The sequence below is a fragment of the Helicoverpa armigera genome, chromosome 8 (genome assembly GCF_030705265.1).
Source record: "Helicoverpa armigera isolate CAAS_96S chromosome 8, ASM3070526v1, whole genome shotgun sequence".
NCBI classification, from domain to species: domain Eukaryota; kingdom Metazoa; phylum Arthropoda; class Insecta; order Lepidoptera; family Noctuidae; genus Helicoverpa; species Helicoverpa armigera.
Genome location: NC_087127.1, coordinates 8,361,083 through 8,385,758, shown reverse-complemented (window position 1 = coordinate 8,385,758; position 24,676 = coordinate 8,361,083). Strand labels below are relative to the sequence as shown.

Sequence of the window (24,676 nt, the reverse complement as noted above, 5' to 3'; positions counted from 1 at the left end):
GAATTAAGTATTGAGTATGTCCTCTCGGAACGTGGGTGCGCCGCGAAAAACAGTTACTTAAGTATTTATAACTTGGCAGATTGTATTGCCGAATTGGTATGTTATAATCTTATGGTCAACAATAAAACCTGATGGAAGACAAATCAGCACTACATAGTTATAACAATTAAGTAAGTTGTGGTCGCCATCCATAATGTTCTATAGAATAGACCCTAGTTGCCTGAAAGCTACATAAAGTATCTACCTTTACAAAGAAAGTCGTGTTAATTCCACTAGTTATAACTCAAGGATGGCTAAACCGTTTCAGCTGAGAGTTAGAGGGGAGGCTGAGACCCGGGAGGAGAAGGACATAGGATAGTTTTTGTCATCATCCGGCCACGGATAGCAGTTATCTAGAAACGCGGGTGAAACCGCAAAGTATAAATACAATATAATAATGCAGTAATCGCAATAAAATTCCTCAGGATAGGTCGTGGTATTGATAGATTGTCTTTATTTAGTCGTTGTCTAGATGCGGTAATAAAAATAATTGAAAACAACCGGTACGTTGAACCCGGTGGTCAAAACAACTGCCCGTTGTATACCGGCAATCATCTCGAGTATATTAGGTATTTACAGTAATAATAAAGCTTTTGGACTACACATTAAGAAAAAAGTATATTAAAAAAGACTTGATTTTAATTAGAGGTTGGAACACACGATTATATGGAGACTGTGGTTAAGTGTGGAAGTTTTAATATTAGTTACTATTTAGCCATTTTCCCGCGGTGTCACCCTCTTCCCCTGGTAACCACTGCTCGTATCGGGATAAAATATAGCCGGGAAGAGGGTGGCTTTCCAACAGTCTTCCAATTTTTTTTTTAATCGGTCCGGTAGTATTTTGAGTTTATCAATTACAAACAAACAAGTATTAAAAAAACCTTTTTATAATATTAGTATAGAATATTTTACGAAAAATTATGAAGTAAATATTGACCAGAGTCTCCAGAATCTTCCAGTACGAAGCTACGTTATCACAGAGCGAGACCATTCTAGATTGTCTCGGATCGGTGTAATGGTAGCAAGAGACGACTGCGTTTTTTAACTCATCTCGAATATATTGCACTATATTCAGTTTTTTATATTTTTTATTATTGCAGCCCTCGTGGAAATTGACAGTTTTCATGGACTTCATTTCATTGGGGCTACAGATCGGTGTTATAACAACACGTTCCAAGTCCATGCTAAGACCACACGCAAGATATAAAGCATAGCTTATACATTATGTAACATCGTGTGATATCGTTAGAATACTGACCTCAGCGTCTGTATTCATTGTGCCCCCGTCTTTACCTACAAGTATGTACAAACCACGTCACGTTGTAATTAGCAACTAACAGCACTGATAATTACTTAACATTGCTGATACCAATTAAATACTGGAATAAATATGGAAACACGTAGGAAATTGTTTTTAGTGGTTATAATTACCACGGTATTTTTGCCCTGAGTGAATTATTAACGAGTTGGGACATTCCATGGTACTGGAATATTCTAGCTGCCCTTTCAAGGGTAGCCCTCCCTAAGGTAAGGTAAGCTGCCCACATCATAATGTCAAGGTAGCTATTGTAGTAGGTATATGTAAGTATAGAGTAGGTTTATGTATCTAGAAGCCATAGAAGTAAATACTCCGTTGTTGTGGGATAGAATAGAGCAAGCGACTGTTTATGGCTGTGATTTTAAAAGAACACAAACTCAAACTCAATTCATTTAAATGGGTATAAGTTGAAATCATAATAATACTGTTTATGTAAGGATCGGATTATTTGACGAGCTTATTACAATTATAATCAATGAATAAAATATTAACCATAAGCATAACTCTTCTCGGCAGTCAGATAAAAATAGTTGAGGGACTGAACCGGCTTCCGAGTGGGTTTTTTTGATCTGACACGAAGAATTATTTATTGATGCTTAATACCTCTATAAAACTATATTTAATAGGTCTGTACATACTTATTTGAATTCACAGCTTTATCGATTAGGTAGGGTACCTAAGTATGTTAAGTTTCAATTCAAGGAGAAAAAGAAAGGGTCTAAGAATACAACAATAGGTATGGTAGGTACCTACCTTCTACATAACTATGCGTGCCCGTTGCCGTCGTTTATACAAATAGAGGATTCATACCTTTGTGTTTTCAAAGCGATTTATAAATATTTTAATTTATAAACTCAAAGGAAAACGTGTTTAACGTCACTACGTACAAAACGTATATTTATCGCGGTTAATATTAGTACAGTTCGTCATATCAGAGGCATGAATACATTTGTATATTTTTATGTGAGTAGCGTGGCGTTTGTGGGGACACGACGTGATAAAGTTTGGGAGGCGTACAGATAGGAAGCAGCCACTAGGTAAATAGGCAGGCATAGCGTGAGGTCATTGACCCGCACCAGTGTGACGATGAGCCATCGTCGTGGGGCAGGTCGCGGTCGGGGAACACTCGACATAATGCCACGTAACACCCCAAGGTCTCTGAACTTGATATACCTACAATACATAACACCGTCAGCGTACACAAATTGCTGCTGTTTAATAGATCGCGGACTGATTGTTCGCTAAACAATTCGTTATAATTCATAACGAGTCTCTGTGTGCTTTTCAAAATGCACAGTCATGCAAAATAATTATTTTTTTAAGACTCGTCATAAAATGATTTGCATCAGATGTCAACAAGATGAGCTAATACTGCAAAGTAAATATGCAATTGCATCCGATTTATACATACCTACATAATACATAGTTGCATACATATAAACAAGACTATCGTAGTTGCATTTATACATAAACATACCTATTAGGTAACTATGATCTAAAATTGTATGAGTGGGCAGTTTTCCAGACTGTTCTCAGCGGTATATTAAAAAATAATTAGGGACATGCAAATTGACACTTGATTAGCCCATTACCTTTTTTTAAAAGTGTTTTTGATACCTTTTTGAGTTAATCTTTATAAATATTAGAGTAAACAGTGTAATAAATTACAGCTTGAGTTGATTTGAGTTAACTGTCAACAAAAGCAGTTAGCATAGTGTTTTGCAACTACTTACATAAATATCTAGAATTTTAAAATACACTGTTTATGTATGTAGGTATTTGATTAAAGGTTAATTGTTAATTTAGCATCATGGTCGTCTAGCCAGTCAGTCGATTACCAAACAGGTTATTTAGACAAAGTTTTCAACAAAATTATCATTTCTATTCAAATTAATGAGAAACTAAATAAAATGCCAAACAATCGTTTGAGTCTGATACGGTAGGTAGGCTAATTAATAGTGTCCTAATTTACCTATTTATAGCATTGTAGATGAATAGCTATCTAATAAACATGTCAAAATGACTTCGTTCTTATTCAACATCAAAAAGGCAGTATCTACACATAAAACGTCGCAATTATGATTATTTATGTTTTGCCCACTTCATACTCACAATTATCATTATCATATTAAAAATGAATTCCGCTATTAATGTTATCCTTCAACTTAATAGCGCTAGCGTTTAGTTTTTATTCATATCTACATGTAAAAACAATAATAATACTGCGTTTGAAGTGACTTGTGGCGCCATCTAGTTTTATAGCTGCAAATTAACTTGAGGCTAACAACGGTTTAACAGTAGGGGACGCGTAGTTAATTAATCACGTTGTTAACGTTGTGGTACCTACGATGTTTTAAAGATGGCGGTGACAGTCATAAAACGATAATGTTAAGTCATAGTCACGATCTCGAAAACTCAACTCGACCCTGTAGTAGGGGACGATAATGACGAAACCGAAACTTAGGTTTGGAATGACGTTAGTTTTACTTAGAAATATTTAGTTATTCTCATTAGTTTGACGACTGGCATTGGGTTTAATTATAAAAAGGATTTAATTGGTAAAAAATGAAAACAGTAATGTAGCCATTCTAGTTGAGAATGTGTATTAATAATATTATTAATGTTGCCTCCTTTGTACATGAGATGTTTAATGTTGATGTTATTAAGAGTGATTGTCGCGCAGCACGGCGACCGGGGCGGCGCTTACGCTTGTCGCATCGCCATCGCCAGCCAGTGCCAGCCACTCGTCACTTCGATGTAATAACGAGCAGTCGTGTTGCTACAGGGCTCATTGTAGTTCACACGAAAGCCCTTAACAGTGCCTTTTCAAATGTAGTCCTTTGGTGTTTTTAGCGCAAAGGCTTTGTATCTGAATTTCGAGAGGAAAATCGATGAAATCGTAAGTACCATTCCAATATTTTTCCATTATTTCCCACAATGCCATTCAGAGCATATTGCACAATTTTATGTAGTTTTCAGGAAATAATCGCTTTTCCGAGAAAATTGTGATAGAAGTCACGTTGCGTGTTATGAATTTTATGATTCTGCAAGCCTTTCTTACCAACTTTCACTTTAACATGGAGATGAAACTTCGCCTGCGACCTTTAACTTAAATGTATGTGAACAAGAGAAATGTAGACAATTTTAATAGTATTCCAATTAACGTTAATTGTGCTTGGAATCGCCCCACCTCTAAAGTCATTCATAAAGACGAGATGCCGAATACTATAATACGGCGAGATATTTGTGTCACAATGGAGTCTAGACGCACGGGACCTGACCCCAAATCGGTTTATGAACCGAATAACTCCGAACATTGTCCCCAAAACGTGCACGTGGTTGTTATATTTAGAACACGCCGTGAACACCCGACGTGCAAACTTACTGCTGCTAAAACGAAACATGCTCAACTTGTAATGCTGCAATATTTGAGGTCAAATGCTCGAAAACTCCTTTGCAAATTACTCGAATACACGTTCAGGAAACTGTTTATCTGCATTTGCCTTGAATTAAACGAAATGCCTTAAATGTTTGGTAACGGTGCTTCGTTAATTATCTGGTTCGGTTATCCCAAGTACTTTAACTACATTATTATACACATTATCGGCTTAGTTGCTATGTGAAACTGATAAGATTGCTCGCCTGATAGGTAAATGGCAATGAATCATAGTCCTGAGCAATTATTCCAAAGATTTCCGTCAATTGCTATTCATGGAATGTAGCTCTATCTAATTTCTGGAAGTGTCCTAAACATTGCTAAGGAATCGTAATTATGAAGATTTCTTGGTTCAATATGAAGAACGAAAAGGGAAATATTCCAATAAGCACGTATCGGTTGCGTGATACTGATACAAGACGTGGTAATCATAGTAATATTCATTATTCACGCCATTAAACACGCAAGCTTCGGAATGGCTACCGTTTGCCTTTTGAATAACTTTAATTTCGTCACATCGTGAAGGATTCACTTTAATATCTATAAAACCACACAAGCAAGGATCGTTTGCATTAGTTGTTACAATAATATGGACCATACACGTGCATATAATTTATTACAGTCTAATCTGACAGTGTCACCAAATAAGGAAAAAAATCGTGTTGGTCAATGCAATTGATTTCCGTTGCTTATGTTATCGATAAGGTTTGGTTGCCACGGAAATCGATTTGTATGTTATTGCAAATCAATTCGTTGATGAATTGGTTTACTGATTTACTCACACGTGTTAGCTGTTTTATTGCATTGAACGTGACATCTTTCTCTCTAGTTTTACCATTCGAATGTTGCTTACTTTACCTTTTAATATTTAAACATCTTCTATCTGTACTATTTACTATTTATAATCACGTTCAATTTTCAAAGTAAACAGTTTATGTTGTCAGTGAAAATGAGCTTTAATTTAACTCTAAAACAATTGAAATCGCTTTCAATACCGACAATAATGAGTATGCAATCGTTATTATTCTTAACTCATAGACAACTATTATATTCAATGCTTTGTCCTGTTATCCTGTCCATTGGAATGTTATTATTACTGAACAGATATTGTTCTAAATTACCTTTCATCATTCATTGTTAGTCCGGCTATGGGAATTCATAAAGGTTTTTACCTGTCTCGCTAACCGTGTTCTCGATAACTTCGAAACCCCGTTGCCTACTTTTCAATAACAATAATATTATTTCTATCGTGAATCCATGGACTAATATACTTTTTTACTAGACCGTGAATCCCAATTTGGCGTTACAAAAGAGTTCGGAAGCCGTAAACGACGAACAGATTCCAGAACAAACAAAAATTCTCATAGATATCTAATTTTCTCTCGAATTGGTAACAGGACAAGATAGTTTTATTGGGTCAAAACTTACTAATTTCTGACAGGATATTAAATAGAGCTTCAACCACAAGAAATAATGTATTTGATTAAATTATCTTGCACGTATGTTATGGAGTTTGAAGCCATGTTTGAACAGATTTCACAACTCTGAGCAAACCTCACGGTACATGGTCACAATTAGAGATCTAAACAGTAACATAGTTTCACGTAAATTGTTAGAAACTTATAAGAATTTTACCATTATGAAATCAATGCAGGTTGTCACGTTGTACCTATTGTAAACTAAATGTTTACTCTATATTGCTTTAGTTTTTCTGATTGCAGTACCAACCTGCACCGTTAAATTCCTAATTTAGTAGTAGTACTAATTATTGATTTCAAAATAATAAGAGGGGATAGATTCATATCAACGCGAAAATCAGATATATTTTAACATGGTTTGCTTCTTCTCATAGTATTCGCATATAAATTAGCATTAGTTAGTGGTCTGTTTCCGCCTATTGAATGTCATTCCAGTCTTAATTTATAAAGCATAACCTACAGTCTCGTGCGTAAAAAATTGACGTCAGCTTGTTATCAGCCGTCGGAAAATTGTTTGTCTCAGGTCTTATGACAACACCCATTATTAGACCTGTTACGTCACACGTACCTTCGTGCTGAATGAAAAAGTATGTGAATCTTGCCAACAGTCAGCGGAGGTTTTCAATGTTTTAAGAGTTCATTCATATTCTGAGAGGCCAGTCACTCATTGTTACTACCCACTGGAAAATACCAAAGATTTTTTAGAGCCTGGTTGCTAGTTAATGTAAATGGTGTGATTGCTACCTTTAAAGGGCAGTCATACAATTTACAAATTACCCAAGTCAAAGTCTCACAAATGTCCATAATGATATAAACTATTAAGAGATGAGGTCAATGTTTCACAAAGGTCAACCGGAACAGAAAATTCAAGAAACCAAACGTCACAAGATTAATTCTTATAATCGGTCGATCGACAGCACGGCGCGTGACTAATTTATTAATCCAAGTTATCTGTTACCATGACGACAATGGCTGGTAATAAAAACTCTATCAGTGTGATAATCACGTCTAAGTACTGTTTATGTGTATTGGGCCACCTCGGAGCAGCGCGGCTTAATGCCCTCTCATCTCGCGTCTGAGACCCTTGTTTACATTTGCAGGTGATCACCCGCAGTTAATGACTACAGTGTCGGATGACCGTCGCCCGCGCCGTCGTATTTATCAGACAACTTAAGTGACCACCGGTCTATATAGTCAAACACGTTTTAATTAAAGACCGAGTGTAGTACATTGCCATCGCGAACTTGGAACGTGGAAAATCCTTGGCGAGATTATAACGTCTATTTTTGTACTTAGGTTCTTATCAGTTTGTACAGAAAATATTTTTAGATATCCTGTCGACGGAATGGCGTCTAAGATTAAAGTTTTACCTAAGTTTTATGACATAAAAATAGAGAGGAATCTCATTGTATCTCCTAGTACTAGAGCCTCTGGCTTAGGTACCTACGTGAATTTTGCAAACATTTGCAGAATATTTTAAGTAAACAATTTTTGTCGAAGGGGTTTTCCCATCGATTACCGCATGGTAAAGACCAGTGTGTTAATAAGCTTAACAATTAAATTGCGACCGACTTATAACGATGCAAATTATTTCTCAATTAACGAGGAGATAACAAGTTTGTTTTGATGACATTGGCATTCTAACACAATATGCCGATGATAATCATTGAAACCGATTTATTCCGAAAATACATAGATCTGCAATCATTTGCCCAATTTTTCGTCCATGCTAATTCCTGTCCTCCTGTCACGCTTTCACACCAAAACTACAGATCCGGTGTAAATGTGGTACACAGACAGCCTGAGACAGGCCACAGGTTACTTTTTTACTTTCCGCGAACTGCGGAAAACCCCTATAAATATGTTGTATGTATTTGCTATCCTCACGTGTGTTTACGTTGTTTCAGATCAATTGCGGTCTAGATCAGTAATCGACCGTCTCCCACAGTCTCCGACAGTGTTCTATCCCGATGGGTTGAGTACGCCGACATCTTGTGATAGTGGTCACACCACTCACGCTGTAAGTACCATCTACTATACTATAATTACTTCACATCTTATAGAAGTCGTACGTATACAACAAATAGTATAAGAAAATTATGACAACTGAAAATGTTATCAAAGGTAAAAGAAAACAAATGATCTTGTTTTTTCTCTGTATTTAATTAGGTATACACAGATAACACGTGACTAAAGTGTCTACAAAAAATAGATAGGTTATGTACAGTCAGCACCAAAAGTCGATGAACAGAATCAACATGACAAAACACCTGTTCACAATAAAATGCCATAAGTTATAGTCGCAACTAGGAAACAAAATAGACTGTACACTAGAAACTCACAAAAGTCGTTAAACACGAGTATTTCAAAAGTATCTGTGCACTAGTATTCCTAAAGTCGCTGTACACCATCAATCCAAATGTCGCTGAACATCATTGTATCAAAAGTCACTAAACAGCAGTAAATACAAAATTAGGTTAACAAAGTATATTTTTAATGTTGCCGTGTGTTAATGTACTTTTGGCGCTTATGTTGTTCAGCTACTTTTGGGACAGTACTTGCTTGACCTTAATAATGTTATGTTAACACGTTAGTATCTATTTCAATAATTTAAATAATTATTTTGGAAATACACTCTTTTGCAAAAAAAGCGGGCACCTATGCGAAATCTTAGTTTTAAGGACTTTACGTGTATTTCAAAGGGTTTTAATTGTTGTAGTATGTTTCTAGCATCAAAAGGGTTAGCCAAGCATGCGTGAGAATGTATTCTAGATTTGAACTTTGTACAATTGCTAAGAAATTGGTTAAACCTTGTTTTGGACTAATTGCTGGCAGAAAGTTCGTCAGTGTTTTTCAGAAAACTGATAATGCAGTTCTAATTAATGATTAATGTACCTTTTTGTTAGATAAAACATTTTTGAAAGACTATGCGTATTTGATAACATTTTCACCTGCTCCAAATGGGCTATACTGATGATGGATGGCAGTGTTAAGAGTTCTGGTATTTTAGTGTAAAGCGTTCTTCTGTTTAAATATTGTACCCACGTGTTTAAAATATCGCTTTTTCACAATTAAACACTATTTAGAGGAGTATCAGTACATTGGGCTGCGACAAAACCAATTTAAAGTAAGCAGTACTCGTCTCCTCGGACTTTGACATTAAAAACATACCGGCCGAATTGAGAACCTCCTCCTTTTTGGGAAGTCGGTTAAAAAGTACCAAATTTTGTGATAAATGTTAAAATTAACCACATGAAAAATGATGAGGAGGGTTTAAGCTATCTAAAAAGTCTAATTATTGCCGCGTTGAAGCTCTCTATACGAGTTGCGATCGGCACTGCTTATTTTAAATTGGTTTTGACCTCTAAATAGTGTTTAATTATGAAAAAGCGATATTTTAAAACACGTGGGTATAATATCTAAACAGAAGAACGCTTTACACTACAATACCGAAACTCTTAACATTCCCATCCATCATCAGTATAGCCCATTCAGAGCAGGTGAAAGATTTTATCAAATACGCATAGTTTTTCAAAAAAGTTTTATCTACCAAAAAGGTTCATTAATCATTAATTAAAACTGCATTGTCAGTTTTCTGAAAATCACTTCAAAAACTTTTCAAAACACCGACGAACTTTCTGCTAGCAATTAGTTCAAAACAAGGTTTAACCAATTTCTTAGCAATTGTACAAAGTTCAAATCTAGAATACATTCTCACGCATGCTTGGCTAACCCTTTTGATGCTAGAAACATACTACAACAATTAAAACCCTTTGAAATACACGTAAAGTCCTTAAAACTAAGATTTCGCATAGGTGCCCGCTTTTTTTGCAAAAGAGTGTATTTCCAAAATAATTATTTAAATTATTGAAATAGATACTAACGTGTTAACATAACATTATTAAGGTCAAGCAAGTACTGTCCCAAAAGTAGCTGAACAACATAAGCGCCAAAAGTACATTAACACACGGCAACATTAAAAATATACTTTGTTAACCTAATTTTGTATTTACTGCTGTTTAGTGACTTTTGATACAATGATGTTCAGCGACATTTGGATTGATGGTGTACAGCGACTTTAGGAATACTAGTGCACAGATACTTTTGAAATACTCGTGTTTAACGACTTTTGTGAGTTTCTAGTGTACAGTCTATTTTGTTTCCTAGTTGCGACTATAACTTATGGCATTTTATTGTGAACAGGTGTTTTGTCATGTTGATTCTGTTCATCGACTTTTGGTGCTGACTGTACATAGAAATAAGAATTATCATTAAGTTTATTGAAAAGCTAGGAAAACGTATGCTCCTGAGGTCGTTTCTTATTTCATGAATTTGAATACTCTTATACACTATGCCATCATAAAGTGATTGATGATCGAATTAAAGTTGAAAAAGTAATGCGCAGTGCTGTACCGCGACAATTGCGTGCAAATGATAAATAATAATAACATGTTTATCACGATATAACAACAATGGGCGTGGGATATTTGTTAACGCTAGAAATCGCTTCTAGCACTACTTCATATTTTACTTCACACGGAAGCGACTGTACCTATTTATTTCCTGAACATAGGCATTGTTAAATGTAGACTGGCAACCGCTAGTGATCTAGACGCCTATCGATTTCTTTGTAATATAAATAATTTTCCTCTTGTTGTAATTTAAACCGTCCATGTCTCTATTCTAGTAGTTATTATTATCCATATCGGTTTGACTTTGTCGTAAAGATTTTTGCGTTGGTATGTTAAACGCTTACGTCCGTCCCCAGACCATGTACCTATCTTCTATATACTGTATTTGTATTGTAGATGTCAGCCAGATTAATTCATTTCGTCCGATATACCTATTAATAAACCTCAAAAAAAATATAGAGATGACCTGTAGCTAAATAATGCTTCAAAAACCTAAAATCGTATTCATTTAATGTGCCTCCTAATTCAATCAAGTCGCCTACAAAACTGATTTATCGATCTTTACAGACGCGTTTAAAAAAATCCTTGTTACCCGTAGTTTGTCTGATGGGATCCCGTGCCATGCAGCCGTCTGTGCCGATGGCAAACAGGGGTCATTGCCCTCTCATAGTGATCCATTCACTGTTGCAACTGCACTTACGCACTTTGAGGGCATTCTCCTGTTGTAAATATTGCGGTTATTTTATTTAGTCTAGACTTCTGGAGTAGAGCATATAAAGTTAGTTGCAGTAGTTTTCTTCTACATGTATAGGACCGGATTTTATTTTATAAAATTCTAGATAAAGTTTCTTCATTAATTGTAAGGTACCGTTAGATCCAAATACTACTAACTTTTCATAGTTTCGAGCATAACAAATACCTATATGTGCGGTTTATTTGCTCTAGATTTCATTAAACCCACGTATGAGCGCTAACAAGCATTAGATTTCAGAGAAAGTAGAGAAGCGGTGTATCAAACCACTCACGGCTCGGTAAAACTCGGAAGCACTCGGCTAACTTCGTCATTTGTTAATAAATAAAAAAATCTTATTGTTCTTCAACAAGCAAGTATGCGACGGCTTCGTGCTTTTATAGACAAGAGTTTTTTTTATCCAGACAGGAATTTCCGGCCGAGTGCGAACGCCGAGTCCTTTTGGGGTCGATTGAGGTTAAAGCTCTCTTACTGATGGGATGTCTGCAGCTTTATCGATGGATTTAACTGTTGCTTTGATAGAAAAGTTAGTACCTAGCGTTTGTTATTAAGTCAATAACGAAAATAACGGGTCCTACACACGTGTTCTGTTCGTAGTCTTTTGTGTTGTACATGTTTAGTTAAGTCCACAAATTACTTTTCACTATCATAATTAAGCTCAATTAAGATTAGAAATGTGATCGTAAATACAAATGTCGTTGCAACTGATGGTAATTATCACGAACTGTTGTTAAACATCTATTTGGCCTCATATCGGCGTAGTACGTGGCTTTCCCATATTCACCGCTGAAGCATACGTCTCGGACGTGCCTCTTACGGCCTGGAGAAACTAACATAAACCAAAACAACCTTAATACAAAATTCTACAGAATGTAATACCGACAAATGCCAAGGTATACATTTATTTATCTCGACTTAGGTCCGGAGCTACGTAAGAGATGTTTGCTGTATACAAATACACCGAATACACATCTATAAATTTGTATGTATAGCAGAAATGTAGTAAATATATTTTTGCTGCCAGAAATAGCTTCAAAGTAATGTAACCATTCGCTACAGTACTGCGAAACGATTGCCTAGGTGTGCGCACACGTTGATCCAACCAATAATTCATGATAGGCCTGAGCCTGCGAGCATTAGGTACCTTGTTATGACGCAAATCTATATTTCAGTAACATTATTGCAACAGTAGACAGTCAGCAAATCAATTAATACGTATTCTTTAGTAAAATAATGTTGATTTTACATTAATTAGAATAATTTGCAATATTGGAGGTATTTTTTGCTGACAGTGTGAGCAGGTGAAAACGCATTGGCTTTTCATTTCTAGGCAACGTGCGCTTCGACGTCACGTTAGACTTTATAAGTACATAATATAGATAAAATTATCTCGTATTTATGAACTGATATCCCTATAAATATTAGAGTACACATTCTGATTAGCTTTTATGACATGAACGAGACAGTTATTTCTAGGTAACAAACAACACTGTTGCAGAAATCACGTAGCACCCACCTACATATGCTGTACTCGTGAAAATCGTCATCTGCTGAAAAGTAAAACTTGTATTCCTTGTTTCTGATTATCTGTTATCAAATCATCTTGAGTTCAGAGCATAGATCCCTATGACGTATCTCCGCTTGGGGTCTCTAGCATTATTTTGCATACTCCGTGGGTTAACACGGTGAACTTTTGGCGGTCAAAATACATATTTACCTTGGAACAAACAGAGACACGTGCGACCATAAATAAATATCTGTATACTAGAGCATCATCATAAAATTCATGAAACCGAACGTATGCGCTGTACCTCCCCACCGAATTGATTTACTTTAGATATGTTTACGTATTCGCCGAACGTACTTTTGCAAATTCGGTTCTAATATTTATAATAAAGTAACATAAATTCACTGAGTGCTACCAGAATAACTCGTCTACGATTAGGTGTTGCTCTTATTTCTGTTCCACCTCTACGGTTATACAGAGCCAGCAGTTTTATTCACAACTAAGGGAATTATTTCAGTAGTCTTTTTCCTTGGCCGTGAGCGTCGCATTACGTGTAATCAGTTCTGTCCTCTCACGGATCTCGGGTAAGTCGATAGAATACTTAGATGATTGTTTAGAAACGTTTTGTACACCTAAGAGTTGCTGACGGCGCGTTCTTTGTTTAAATGTAATGAGTGATTTTGTTATCTAATGTGTAATAGGAAGTGTCTTGGAATAGGAGCCGTGGCCTAGTTGCCATGGCGCTAAGTAGCCCTGTGGCCGCGAGCAGACGACGCTCGGGTTGCATCTTGCACGATAAGGACAAAGTACGGATGCACTGACAACCGGTGCGGCACTCGCACGGGAGCCACTTGGGTGCATCTTCTTGGACCGAGCATGCCACCCAAGCACTTTACCATAAACACTGAATATAATGCACTTTACTCATTACTGCATTATTATTTCTAATGCAACGTTTCATGTTTCGGTGTCCTCTTTAATTGTCCATATTATGATGACAAAGGTTAGATCATCATATTTAAGAGAATCGATGCAAAGTGCACAATTAGATAATAATAAGTGTTACGTGGTGATACAATTCTTATTTAGCATTTTTTTGTTAATTTTCAGGTGATAGATAATAATTAGATGCTGTAGTTTGTTTTCAATACATGTACCTAATTATAAATAGAGGTAAAATAATAAGGAAATTATTTATCCTCTCGCTGTATAACTATGAATAAAATAATAATTGTTATCAAGCGATTTGAAAGGGCTGGGATTTCGTACGCTTACCGTAACGTACCATTGTGTTCTTGAAAAACGTTTTATGCGGATCTGATTTGAAAATACATGCATTGTATGAAGGCTTGGTACACACGAGTCCGTGGTTATGTCAATTGTTCATTGTGACTGGAAATTTGTAAATGCAGTACATTATGTTTGAGATCACCATGGACACTCCTTGAATGTCTTGCCAAAAAAATACTAGAAATGCAAAATTATTGGTAAGGCACAGTTAAAATATTGTGGCACGCATTACATTTTCTTACTTTTTCCGAACATTACTAGAAGCCAACCACCAATCAGGTTACAGTGTAGACTTTTGAAGTAGAATCTACCTACTGCATGAATGTGTCCTTATCCTTATGTGTCTTTTATACATAAACTTCGAAAACAAATCAGTTTGTCAGTGCAGGTATTTTTCCACGAATCTTAGAAACTTCCCTTTCCTGTACAAAGTTGAAATATGTTACTGAGAAGGGAAAGACATTTTTACCTGCTCTACCCAATCTGATTATGTAATACCGTACAAACAAAGTTTTCCGTGCAAAAATTGATTCGTTGTAAATATGCTGAGATAGGTAAAGCTGGGGTATTATTAATGTTTGTCTAAGTTAGTCCACGTGTAAACCGGTAGGTAGGTAAGGCGTATGATTTCAAGTTCGGCCTATTGTCATCAGTGCTCTTGCTGATGTAGCCAACTTGCACACCTAGAACTTATCGTGTCCTAGGCAACAGTCATTGAGTGACACCTTATACGAACTGTGTAAAAAAATTATGTGAATTCAAATAAGGCCTAAACATATTTTATTTTAGTTACTCAATGCAATTATTCTGATTAATATTTAAATGTAATTAAACAGCAGTCATGGTGTTCATTAAATAATTGTGTTCCTAAATCGAAATGCGATAAAATGTGATATGGGAATTTAAATTAAACCGTAAGTACATTTTGTTATTGTGAAGATTTTTTCGTATCTTTTGAGCAAATATATCGTCACATTTAAATTGTATTTTAATTAAGAACATTATTATGCTGGATAAATATTTCCTTCCAATTTTTTTCTTGGGAAATACCCAGCTTTTTTGTTCAATTCAGAACTATCTCTCGCTTTTAAATACGACCCGACCCGAGGGAATTATCGTATCAAATATACAACTTTTTCTCTAGTTCTAAAATACCCCTGATAATACACTCTAAATCGTAATTCTGTGACCAGATATTAAGACTACATTGATTATAGATTTATTGCATGTCTGATCTTTCGCAAATGTACTTAGCTCCATAAGCACAAAAGTTCAATCAATTTATTTGTCAGCTATTCCAGTTTAAGTAATTAAACACTGTTATAGATAACGCGAGAGCGCAATCCATAGACATTAGAGTATCTTTTATTGGTACAATGATAACGAGGTATATCTACCTGACTACTGATGTTCACTTACCAGTCGTTATAGTGAGGACCTATGGACGTGCATGTAAAGTGCTTTGTGAAACTCATATGACAGCCGAAAACTGGAGGGAAATTAAAAATACTATTGAAATTGTCTATAGTAAGTACGGTTGAAGGATCTGTCGATGCGTTTGCGCCGGTGGCATTTATCAGTCCCGTTTCCACGGAAATTTCTTCGATATTATCAGCACCTGTTTGTACATTATATGTACCGACAAATGTGGTGTGTTATTGTTTGTGTTACGAACACCAGAATAATATTATGTTGTCCCACATAAAATGCCGCATTTCCTGTGTTAATAAACTCGACGTTATGATATCTGAATGAAAGCTAGAATGTTCTATAAGAGAATTTATTTAAGCACAAAAATATGATTTTGTTTTTTCTTATCTATGTAAAATCAAATGCTAACTTACTCAGTACGCAACATGTTTTGTATTTAAATTAAATACACTATCTTAATAAATAAGAACTTAAAACTACATTCAATACTCATTCATATACGACTTTTCATAATAATTAAAAGAGCTCCCAAATATGATCAATTGAACCCATTAGTGCAACAATAAATAAATCTGTAGTTAGGTGCAAAATGCATCGAAAAATTAAGATTTTCTATTGAAAGTCCTTTCAGACAAAACAAATGAGGATCGTATTTTGAAGTCCTCGTTTATATACACTGTGGACTAAGTAACCTGTTATAATTGGGAATCCAATCAAACTTTTCAGTTTGATCAGACTGGCTGGATACCTACCTGATCATTTTTATCATTCACACTACCATTCATGTCCAATCATATTTATGAGTTCGGTAAAACAATCGGCCGACTAAAAGTTTGCAGTGTGTGGAAGCTTAATTAGAGAACATATCACGCAGCATTCCAAATCGTAGCATTAATCAAACATGTTAATAGCAAGCGGTTGTAGAGTGATAAGTTATAGTGCATTGGTCTGTGACCTGGGCCACTTATCTCTTCGTGCAGGGCATCACTGTCTTGTGCAAAATGTGAAATGATCTTTCTAGATACCTACTTTCTTTGTTTCAAATGCACAGGGCTATCTATTCTAACATGTAAGGAACCTCCTATAACGAGCAATGTGCTATTGTTTCTTATACATTAATCTAAAAGGAGTGAGAGAATGACGTTCATTTACATAACAGATTACGCGTTAAGTTTACCTACGAACATTACGATGGCCGATTACATTTTTGCGATGATAAATTATACTCTATCATTCTAAGTAACATGGCGTACGTGTCAATCCCCGCGGAGAAAATCTATGTAGATGTAGTCTCAAGATGACATTGCGATGCTATATTTATACAAACCTTGAAGTGTTCTCCGAAGAAAGATGGTATTGAGAATACTAGAAATGTTTCCGTAATAAGAATTTAAATGGATGATGAATTTATTACCCCACTTTCCCAATATGCATAATGCATCTTGAAACCATGGAAAATAAGTAAACTAAACAAAATGCTTATAAGCTTAAACTAACAATATTGTTTCTTTGTTTCAGACTTAAAAGGGAATTAAATTGATAAAGTGGTGCAAGAGTACACCTTAAAAATACTTGGCCGACGAGCTATAACCAATGAAGACTCCGAGCGCAGCATTCGGAGCATCGTCAGTAGAACCGTGAACACCTGGCCGTACCATCACTATTTTGATGGTCACTCTCCCGCTGGAGAAAATTATCTACACGCACTGTCACTTCATTATTATTAAGTTTCTCAACATATTCTTCATTTTGTAGTCTATCTATCTATTTCTATATATTTCAACTTGTAATTAGTTTGAAAATGAGCAAGATTCTAAAAGTCGTCGGAGCTTCGTGGCTCCAGACGAAAATCAGCTCCTATATCCTTGGGATTCTCGGCATCCTGTCAATCTTGGCCCTGTTCGTTGGACAAATTGAAAGGTTGGTATAATAATACATAGTTATAATGACCACTGATCGTTTATTTAAAAACAGGAAAACACAAATCGTGGAGCCATTAACTACAGGAAAATAACAGTAGACAAATAGCGCTACGAATCAAACAAAACATCTTACTTATTGCGCTACAATTACTTTTCTTATCACAGCTGAATATCATTACAATTATGAAATTGCTGGCATTTTCTCATAATCTATGGGTTTGTTTACAATTAAACGTGCGTCTTCTTATATGTATGCTTTATAAATTGTTCGTTTCATTTCAGAATTCAGGAAGATGGAAATTATGCAGCGACTGTATTTTTCTCGAATAAAACCGGGTATCGCATCGAGTATTGGGGGCAGAGCAATGAGCTAGCAGACATACCCAGAGGGGTAGCACGAGCGTACTTTAGAATGGACATTGATACCACCGGGTAAGCAAGCATCTTACCTATACATATTATTATTTATTACAATACACAAAGCTTAAGAATTTCGATAGACAAAAATCTTTTTATCAGCGAGTTACCTTATCGCAATCAAGCCCCTATGCTAATTCCATTTGGTATATATCTATTATTACCTATCGTTTTCTCGGCTGTAACTTTACTCTTTTTCCGTCCCTATCAATCCTTAAAACCTCATTATCAAACACTAATATTAGACCTAATCCTTTGCAGGTGGTCTCTTTTGGAAATCGAGACGGACCCATCATACTCTGACGACCACCAAGCTTACGCGGCGGGTATCGTAGAAGGCGCTCTCACCTGGTCCCTGATCCACTCGCACTTAGAGAATACTATCAGAGCGAAGTGCGATGAAAGCCCCTCAGTCATGAAGCAGTGTAACAAGTTTAGGGATACCCTTGACAAGTCAGTCGATATCTGGAAAGCACACGCCGCAGAAAAAGGAGGAGAAGACCCATTCTGGCATCATGTAAGAGAATTTATATATTTCCGAACAATTGTCTAAAATCACACAGTTCGTGGTCGAGCTCTTAGCAATGAAGACAACGGTCCATGGATGGTGAAAACCGTTGAGGATAGTTACTTCAGTATCTCCTTGAAAATTAAATGTTACATATTTATCTGTTGGCCGCATCTGCGGAAATAATAGTGCAATTCAATTAAGGCGTAGATAACGAGAACAAACGACAATAGACTGATTTATTGTCAAGCGTCTTTTGAGCATACGAGAATTATAGTGTTAACCATAACCGTCGCTCAAACGTCTGAAAGACACCATAGTAACGTAGATACTCGAAAATAAGCGGCGATCGTTTTTTACCAAGTTTCCCCAAATGAAAAATTTAAACTCTACGCCACCCAAATAAAATAATTTGTCAATATGTTTTTCCCGTTTCAGGTATCCCTACACTACATACAAATTAGCGGCATACTTACCGGTTGGAAGCACGGAATTGACCGCAGCATGAAAGAGTATGAAACCGACATTTCAGACTTGTACTGGCTGAATTCCGTATCAGAAGCCATTGAAATCCAACGCAAAATGAACATCTCTTTAGAAGACGAAGCTCTTGAAACAGTTCCTCATCTATCCAGTGCCTTTTTGAGAGTTGCTGACGATACAACTAAAGATGGGATTCCCACTAAAAAGTTGTACGTCTCGCAAAACGCTGCTGGGAGGTGAGTTTCACTATTTCTGCCATTTTATATTTGATATTTTAATAACTCGTCGAGACTATTCACTACTGGGGCAAAATAAAATTAAGATCTTTGAAATTAGAGCTAATTTACAAAACCTTTGAATTTTACACCCTTTCATTCCATTTCAGCTATGCTTCAATGACCCGTATTCTGAAGAAATACAAACTGAACTACCACGAGACTGCCAAAGATTCCAAACTCGTTCCCGGTACATCGGTCCATTTCTCCGGTTACCCTGGTTCCATCACCAGCCAGGACGAATTCTACGTCGTGAAGGGCGACAAACATAGAATGGCAGTCACAGGCACCACGCTACGGAACTACAATCATAAACTATGGAAGGAAGTCAACATTACGGAACAAGTGAGTAAAAGTTTATGAATGATAACAATGCTATAAAAGAGTAAAAATAGTAGATTACACATCCAGCAAGACGATAAACTGATACACTTAATGTAGTCAAAAGTTCGTCATACTTTATAGCTGTTAGGTAGATTACTCATTGTTATTTGCATCAGACACTCAAGCCTGTAATTATGATGTAGATATAAGAAAAAAAAAAACACTATCAAAAAAATCGATTTTCAAAATTCTCCAGGTGCCTGTGGGTCCTCGAGTGTCAGCAGCTAATCATCTGGCAACCAACGTGAGTTCCTGGGGTCATATCATGGCGACTAGCAACTCGGGAACAGCGTGCAAACAGTGGCTCATCGTAGACTTTAACAGATTCGATAATCTGCACACATTAGCACCACGAACCGAGGTCGATGAGCCAAATGAAGTGGTTACTGAAAGCACTCTTGAAAAGTGAGTTTCTACATTAGGTATTTAATTATAAATTATCGAAATTGGCTGACAAAATTATGAAAAAATATTGCGCAAATCTTTGTGTGTGGTGCAACAATAGCCCCTTTCCCTCTTATTATAAAAACTGCCGCAAGTAGTGGTTTAAACCAGACTGAAGACGTCTTGGTTTGTTACGGTACTTACGATAGTCTTTACATCCTTATTACAAAACGTAGACTAAGAGAAGACTGTTTGGTACTTCGATTTGTCTATGTGTGTGTGTGGTTCAAATAATATCCACAGATTATAAGCAACAAATATTTAAATCATTCGTTCAATCGTTCCGAATTCTGTGCGCCGTTCCTTTTTACATTATTTTGTTAAGTCTATTTTGATGAAAAATTAATAACTATGATAATAAAAAAAAATATCTCTGCAGTTGAAAATATTACTTTTTATTATTTAAAGGTAATTTTATATTTCTAGTATCTTTTAACGGTATACATGATCCAATTATTCTCTTTTAAACAACTATCGAGTTTGCGCGTATAACGGAACGTCAGCGCGCGTATCCGAGTTATGTTTTGTTTTTTTTTAGGTTAGAAATAACTTGAATTATTTTCATCCCGATTTAAATGATTAAATAAGACGTTGTGCATCTAATTAGAACCTCTTCAAAATTAAGTGCACAATAACTTACACACAGAATATCGTGTGCATTAAATTACGAAAAGAAAATGAAACAACATAAAAGTACAAAATTATATTTTATTCCGATGTCTATTTATACAGTCAAACGCACTGATACATGTTGAACACTGTTCTTCATCACACAATCTTGTTCCCTTATTCCCTTGCTCATCTTGGCATTTTTGTACCTACATTTTAGCAAGCTTCCAGTCTTTTACAAACATTGCATATTACTGGCAAAGATACGGCGTGCAAAACGCCAAAATAGTCTTAAATCTGTAAATAAACAGTAAACTGTATGATAATCTGATATATTTTCGAAGTTTCATCAAAATCCATGTGGTAGTTTATGCGTGGAACATAAACAAACATCCATAATGAAAACTTCGACTCTTATATAATTAATAGGATGTTTTGGCAACTTACTTGCCCTGTAAAGGCTACGTACCTTATGGCGAGCCCAGTTGAGCATCATAGGATCATCATGGATTATCATCATGCATTCAATTGACTATTATTTCGAAAAACATAAATCGATATTTATATCGAAAATTGTCATCAGATAATTTGAAGAGATTTTGTCGATGACGCACACTGTTGGGTCCCCGGACACTCTCAATAGTATTCTAACACATCCAAGTATTCCAAATCACACATATTTATATCCACTTTCGTTTTTTTCATCACAAAACAAATAACCTCAAAAGTTAATAATGACGGAATTTGACGTTTGTCGACTAAGTACTGCAGTTAAACTAGGGGGCTCGATGGTTTATCTTTTGTACTACAGATAGTAATAGGACTTGCGATAAACTGCGTTTTGTAATAACGTTTTTTCAAGGTCGTACTTACAGCTGGATTAAAGGTAGTACAAAAGCCGATACTTATTTGATACCGCGTTTTATAATAAGAGGGTTTAAGTTTTACTACATATATATTTTGCTAAGTTTGTTTCACAAAGTTGCACAATACAAAGATTACAAAGTGCGGTCTGACTCAACTCGTCTTTCTGAGGATATGCAGAATAAATGAATTGCTCTTTCAGAGCAAGTCTTTCATCGTGATTCAGAGACTCTATTTTAGCCATAGTATTTAATGATCTGCGCATACTCTCAAAGGTCTCGTGCGTAGGAGTTACTCCGAAATGGGCCATCTTACACTGAAATAATTTTTAATCGTTCCTGAGATTAGCGCGTATATTAGTAGGTAAAGATTTGTAAATACAGCATGGGTAGCCAGTTTATCACATTGTCTTTATATTATTTACAGGGACGTGAGACACATAGTAGTGTATCGCAACAACAACGTTCATTCGAAGGGTCTGCTGTCGCTGGTTGAGCAAGTGCCCGGACGGACGCATTCAGCTGATCTGTCCGACGCTTTCTTGGAGCAAGGATATTGGGCCACATATGGATTGCCGTTCTTCAAAGTAAGTTTAAATACAATCCACAAAGAACAAAATATAAATTGGTCAATATTACCCGCAAGTTTTAAAAAGCCATGGTACTAAAGAAAGAATATCTGTTTCAGGATATCGCAGAAATCACGCACGTCAACAAAATGGAAGAGAAGTACGGGAACATATTCTCCGAGTCGGAATCACCTCGAGCTCTGTTGTTCAAGCTAGGTCACACGAACGCCACGACACTGGACAGCATCATATCGTTAATGAGACAGAACAACATGACGGAAGCAAACAGTACTAATAAAGAAGACATTGAAGTATGTTCCGGTGATGGCAACTGTATACTCAGTGAGCGAGGCTATTGGTCTGTTGTAGGAGTGAGGGGAGACATCACTAGTCTTCATAGAGAAGCCTTCGGAGTTATTGACACTAAAGTCGTAAGCGGTAAGTCAACTTCCTTACTTTTTGCATGTCTTAAAACTCAAAATTACAATGTTCAATAAATTGATGCTTATATTTTTTTTCTTTGGTTACCAGGGGCTCTTAACGAAACCAATTTGGATATTGTCGCGGTATCCGGCCCACCATACACAGAAATTCAACCGAACGCGACGAAAATATTATTGAACAAAGGAAACGTTGCACCCATCTATACTGAACTGCTTAATGACAAGCCCGACATCAACGGCATTGAAATCAGAGACCTCGTGTTACATGAACAGGAGAAGGCTGAGGAAGATAAACTGGAACTCCTCAATAAAGACCTGATAAAACCCTTTGATTGGTCAGAAAGTGAATTCAAGAATGCTTCTCACCAGGGTCTGCCCGACCGGTGGGCTTTTAGTCTATACTCCCCTAAATGGACGTGGTGAATCTCCAGTCATCATATCTTTCATAATAATTTGTTTTAATTTAATTTTAAGCCCTGGTTCATCACTTCCAACTAGCTAATTATACTGACTACCGGGATTGAATAGCATTCGTACTTATCCCAGTTTAAACTTTGACAAAGTGATATTTTCGTACTTCGTTTACTGTAATATTTTTAATTAATGACGGATGTTTTTAGCAAGTTCTGGTCGTAATAATATTTCAATGTTTACGTTAAGATTATTTATTGGATCTATGTTTGTTCCGTACCGTACCTACATGTTCGTTTGTATATTTGTCTTAGATTTGTAGTAGTTACTGTGTATCTACGACTTTGTCAGAACTATGGTAATCACGCAGGACTGCCGGGAATCTTTCAGAGGAATAACTTATTATTTTTAAGTATTCATTCTTATTATAAAACAGATTTTAATGAAATCTTGCATATAAAGTGTACTTACTTAATTAATTTTTAAAAGTAGGTATACCATCTCGACCATTTGTCTTATGTCGTGTTTGTATTTAAACGGCTTTAGTACTTTAATTGTGTACTATTTTTATTTATTTAAACATTATTTTTGTATCCGTTTCATCAAAAATCATTGTATCTTTTATATAAATTGGCATCATCTGTATGTATTGTGAGCGTTAATAAAATGAAGTGACTTAACATTCGATTTTGCTCTCGAAAATAAATGTTTTCAGCGTAGTTTATTATATACTACGATTATTTTCTTATTCATTATTCAAATAATTTATAAGTAAATAATTTTCCCTTAGCGAACTCCCTATCCATTTCCTTTCCTGCCGAAAGTTAGGAGCCTACGTGGTAATGTAATTGCTCTGAAGGTGCTCACCGGTAGCATTCTTCTGTAATGACTTGACAGAATCCATGAGCGACTGAGGAGAACCGAGCATTACGTTGCTGAAACTGTAATATTAGGTACAGACTCGAGCATTACGTTACTGAGGGAAGAGCACTGAGCATTGTATCATTACCTACGTATCTATAATTCTATTCTACTATTATAAAACTCAAAATGATCCCTGTGAGGACCTATGTTACCTATGTTTACCTACCAGTGAAACTATTAGTCTATATTTTGAATTTCAATTTATTTAATAAGTATCCTAGTATTTGTATAGATACGAGAGGAAGTATTGAAGTAAGAACGAAAGGTGTGCAGTGTGCTATATTGCTGAATAAAGTTCCGATGGCATAGGCATACCGACTTTTTGAATCACCATAATATTTTCTAACCTGTGGTAAATAAATTGTCAGTTGATTGTGAAATATTAATAGCAAATTCTGAGAGTAAATTACAATTTCGCAATGTAGGTATTCTAAAATACCATGAAAATAAGTGAAAGAAAAAACTTGCCTCGTGACTTTGCTTCGCAACATTAACAATGATGAACGACAGAGGTAGAGCTTTTGATTATTATATTAAAATGCATTATTGATCCAAAACCCTTTGAAAATCTTGAAGCCTACAAAAAATTTAAACAGTTTATGTGATAGTTTGAGTCAGTGGGTCATCTTAGGGGCTCCTATTCATCATAGATAGTGTGTCGGCAATATATATTTTATATTTGAAAAAATCCCACGTTCGAGTTTATTTTTTATATAGTTTAGTTAGTTTTTAGGTGAAGTAACATTAAGTAGCTACTGTCAG

The 24,676-nt window shown here is 35.9% G+C and overlaps 1 protein-coding gene across 3 annotated transcripts; it reads left to right on the top strand.

Annotated features, from left to right (window-relative positions):
* Positions 1–4,068: 4,068 nt before the first annotated feature.
* LOC110374684 (putative phospholipase B-like lamina ancestor) lies at positions 4,069–23,719 on the top strand. 3 transcript variants are annotated; one of them, XM_021332506.3, is made up of 11 exons: positions 4,069–4,256; positions 8,179–8,291; positions 17,181–17,582; positions 17,867–18,016; positions 18,263–18,518; positions 18,948–19,228; positions 19,378–19,612; positions 19,848–20,056; positions 21,995–22,154; positions 22,256–22,574; positions 22,668–23,719. In XM_021332506.3, exons 3-11 carry the CDS (start codon positions 17,464–17,466, stop codon positions 23,000–23,002), a joined length of 2,064 nt encoding a protein of 687 aa, XP_021188181.3. In that variant the 5' UTR covers positions 4,069–4,256; positions 8,179–8,291; positions 17,181–17,463; the 3' UTR covers positions 23,003–23,719. The 3 variants fall into 3 exon arrangements, with proteins under 3 accessions (XP_021188181.3, XP_049694422.2, XP_021188182.3); XM_049838465.2 differs by lacking the exons at positions 4,069–4,256; positions 8,179–8,291 and adding an exon at positions 13,404–13,525; XM_021332507.3 differs by lacking the exons at positions 4,069–4,256; positions 8,179–8,291 and adding an exon at positions 15,613–15,758.
* Positions 23,720–24,676: the final 957 nt, after the last annotated feature.

What these genes read in the sequence shown, in the direction of transcription:
- LOC110374684 (XM_021332506.3), top strand. Translation starts at nt 17,464, where the DNA reads ATGAGCAAGATTCTAAAAGTCGTCGGAGCTTCGTGGCTCCAGACGAAA. An exon ending in TCGCAAAACGCTGCTGGGAG is followed by an intron (nt 19,229 to 19,377) that starts GTGAGTTTCACT and finishes ATTCCATTTCAG; the next exon opens with CTATGCTTCAATGACCCGTA. An exon ending in ACTGAAAGCACTCTTGAAAA is followed by an intron (nt 20,057 to 21,994) that starts GTGAGTTTCTAC and finishes TATTATTTACAG; the next exon opens with GGACGTGAGACACATAGTAG.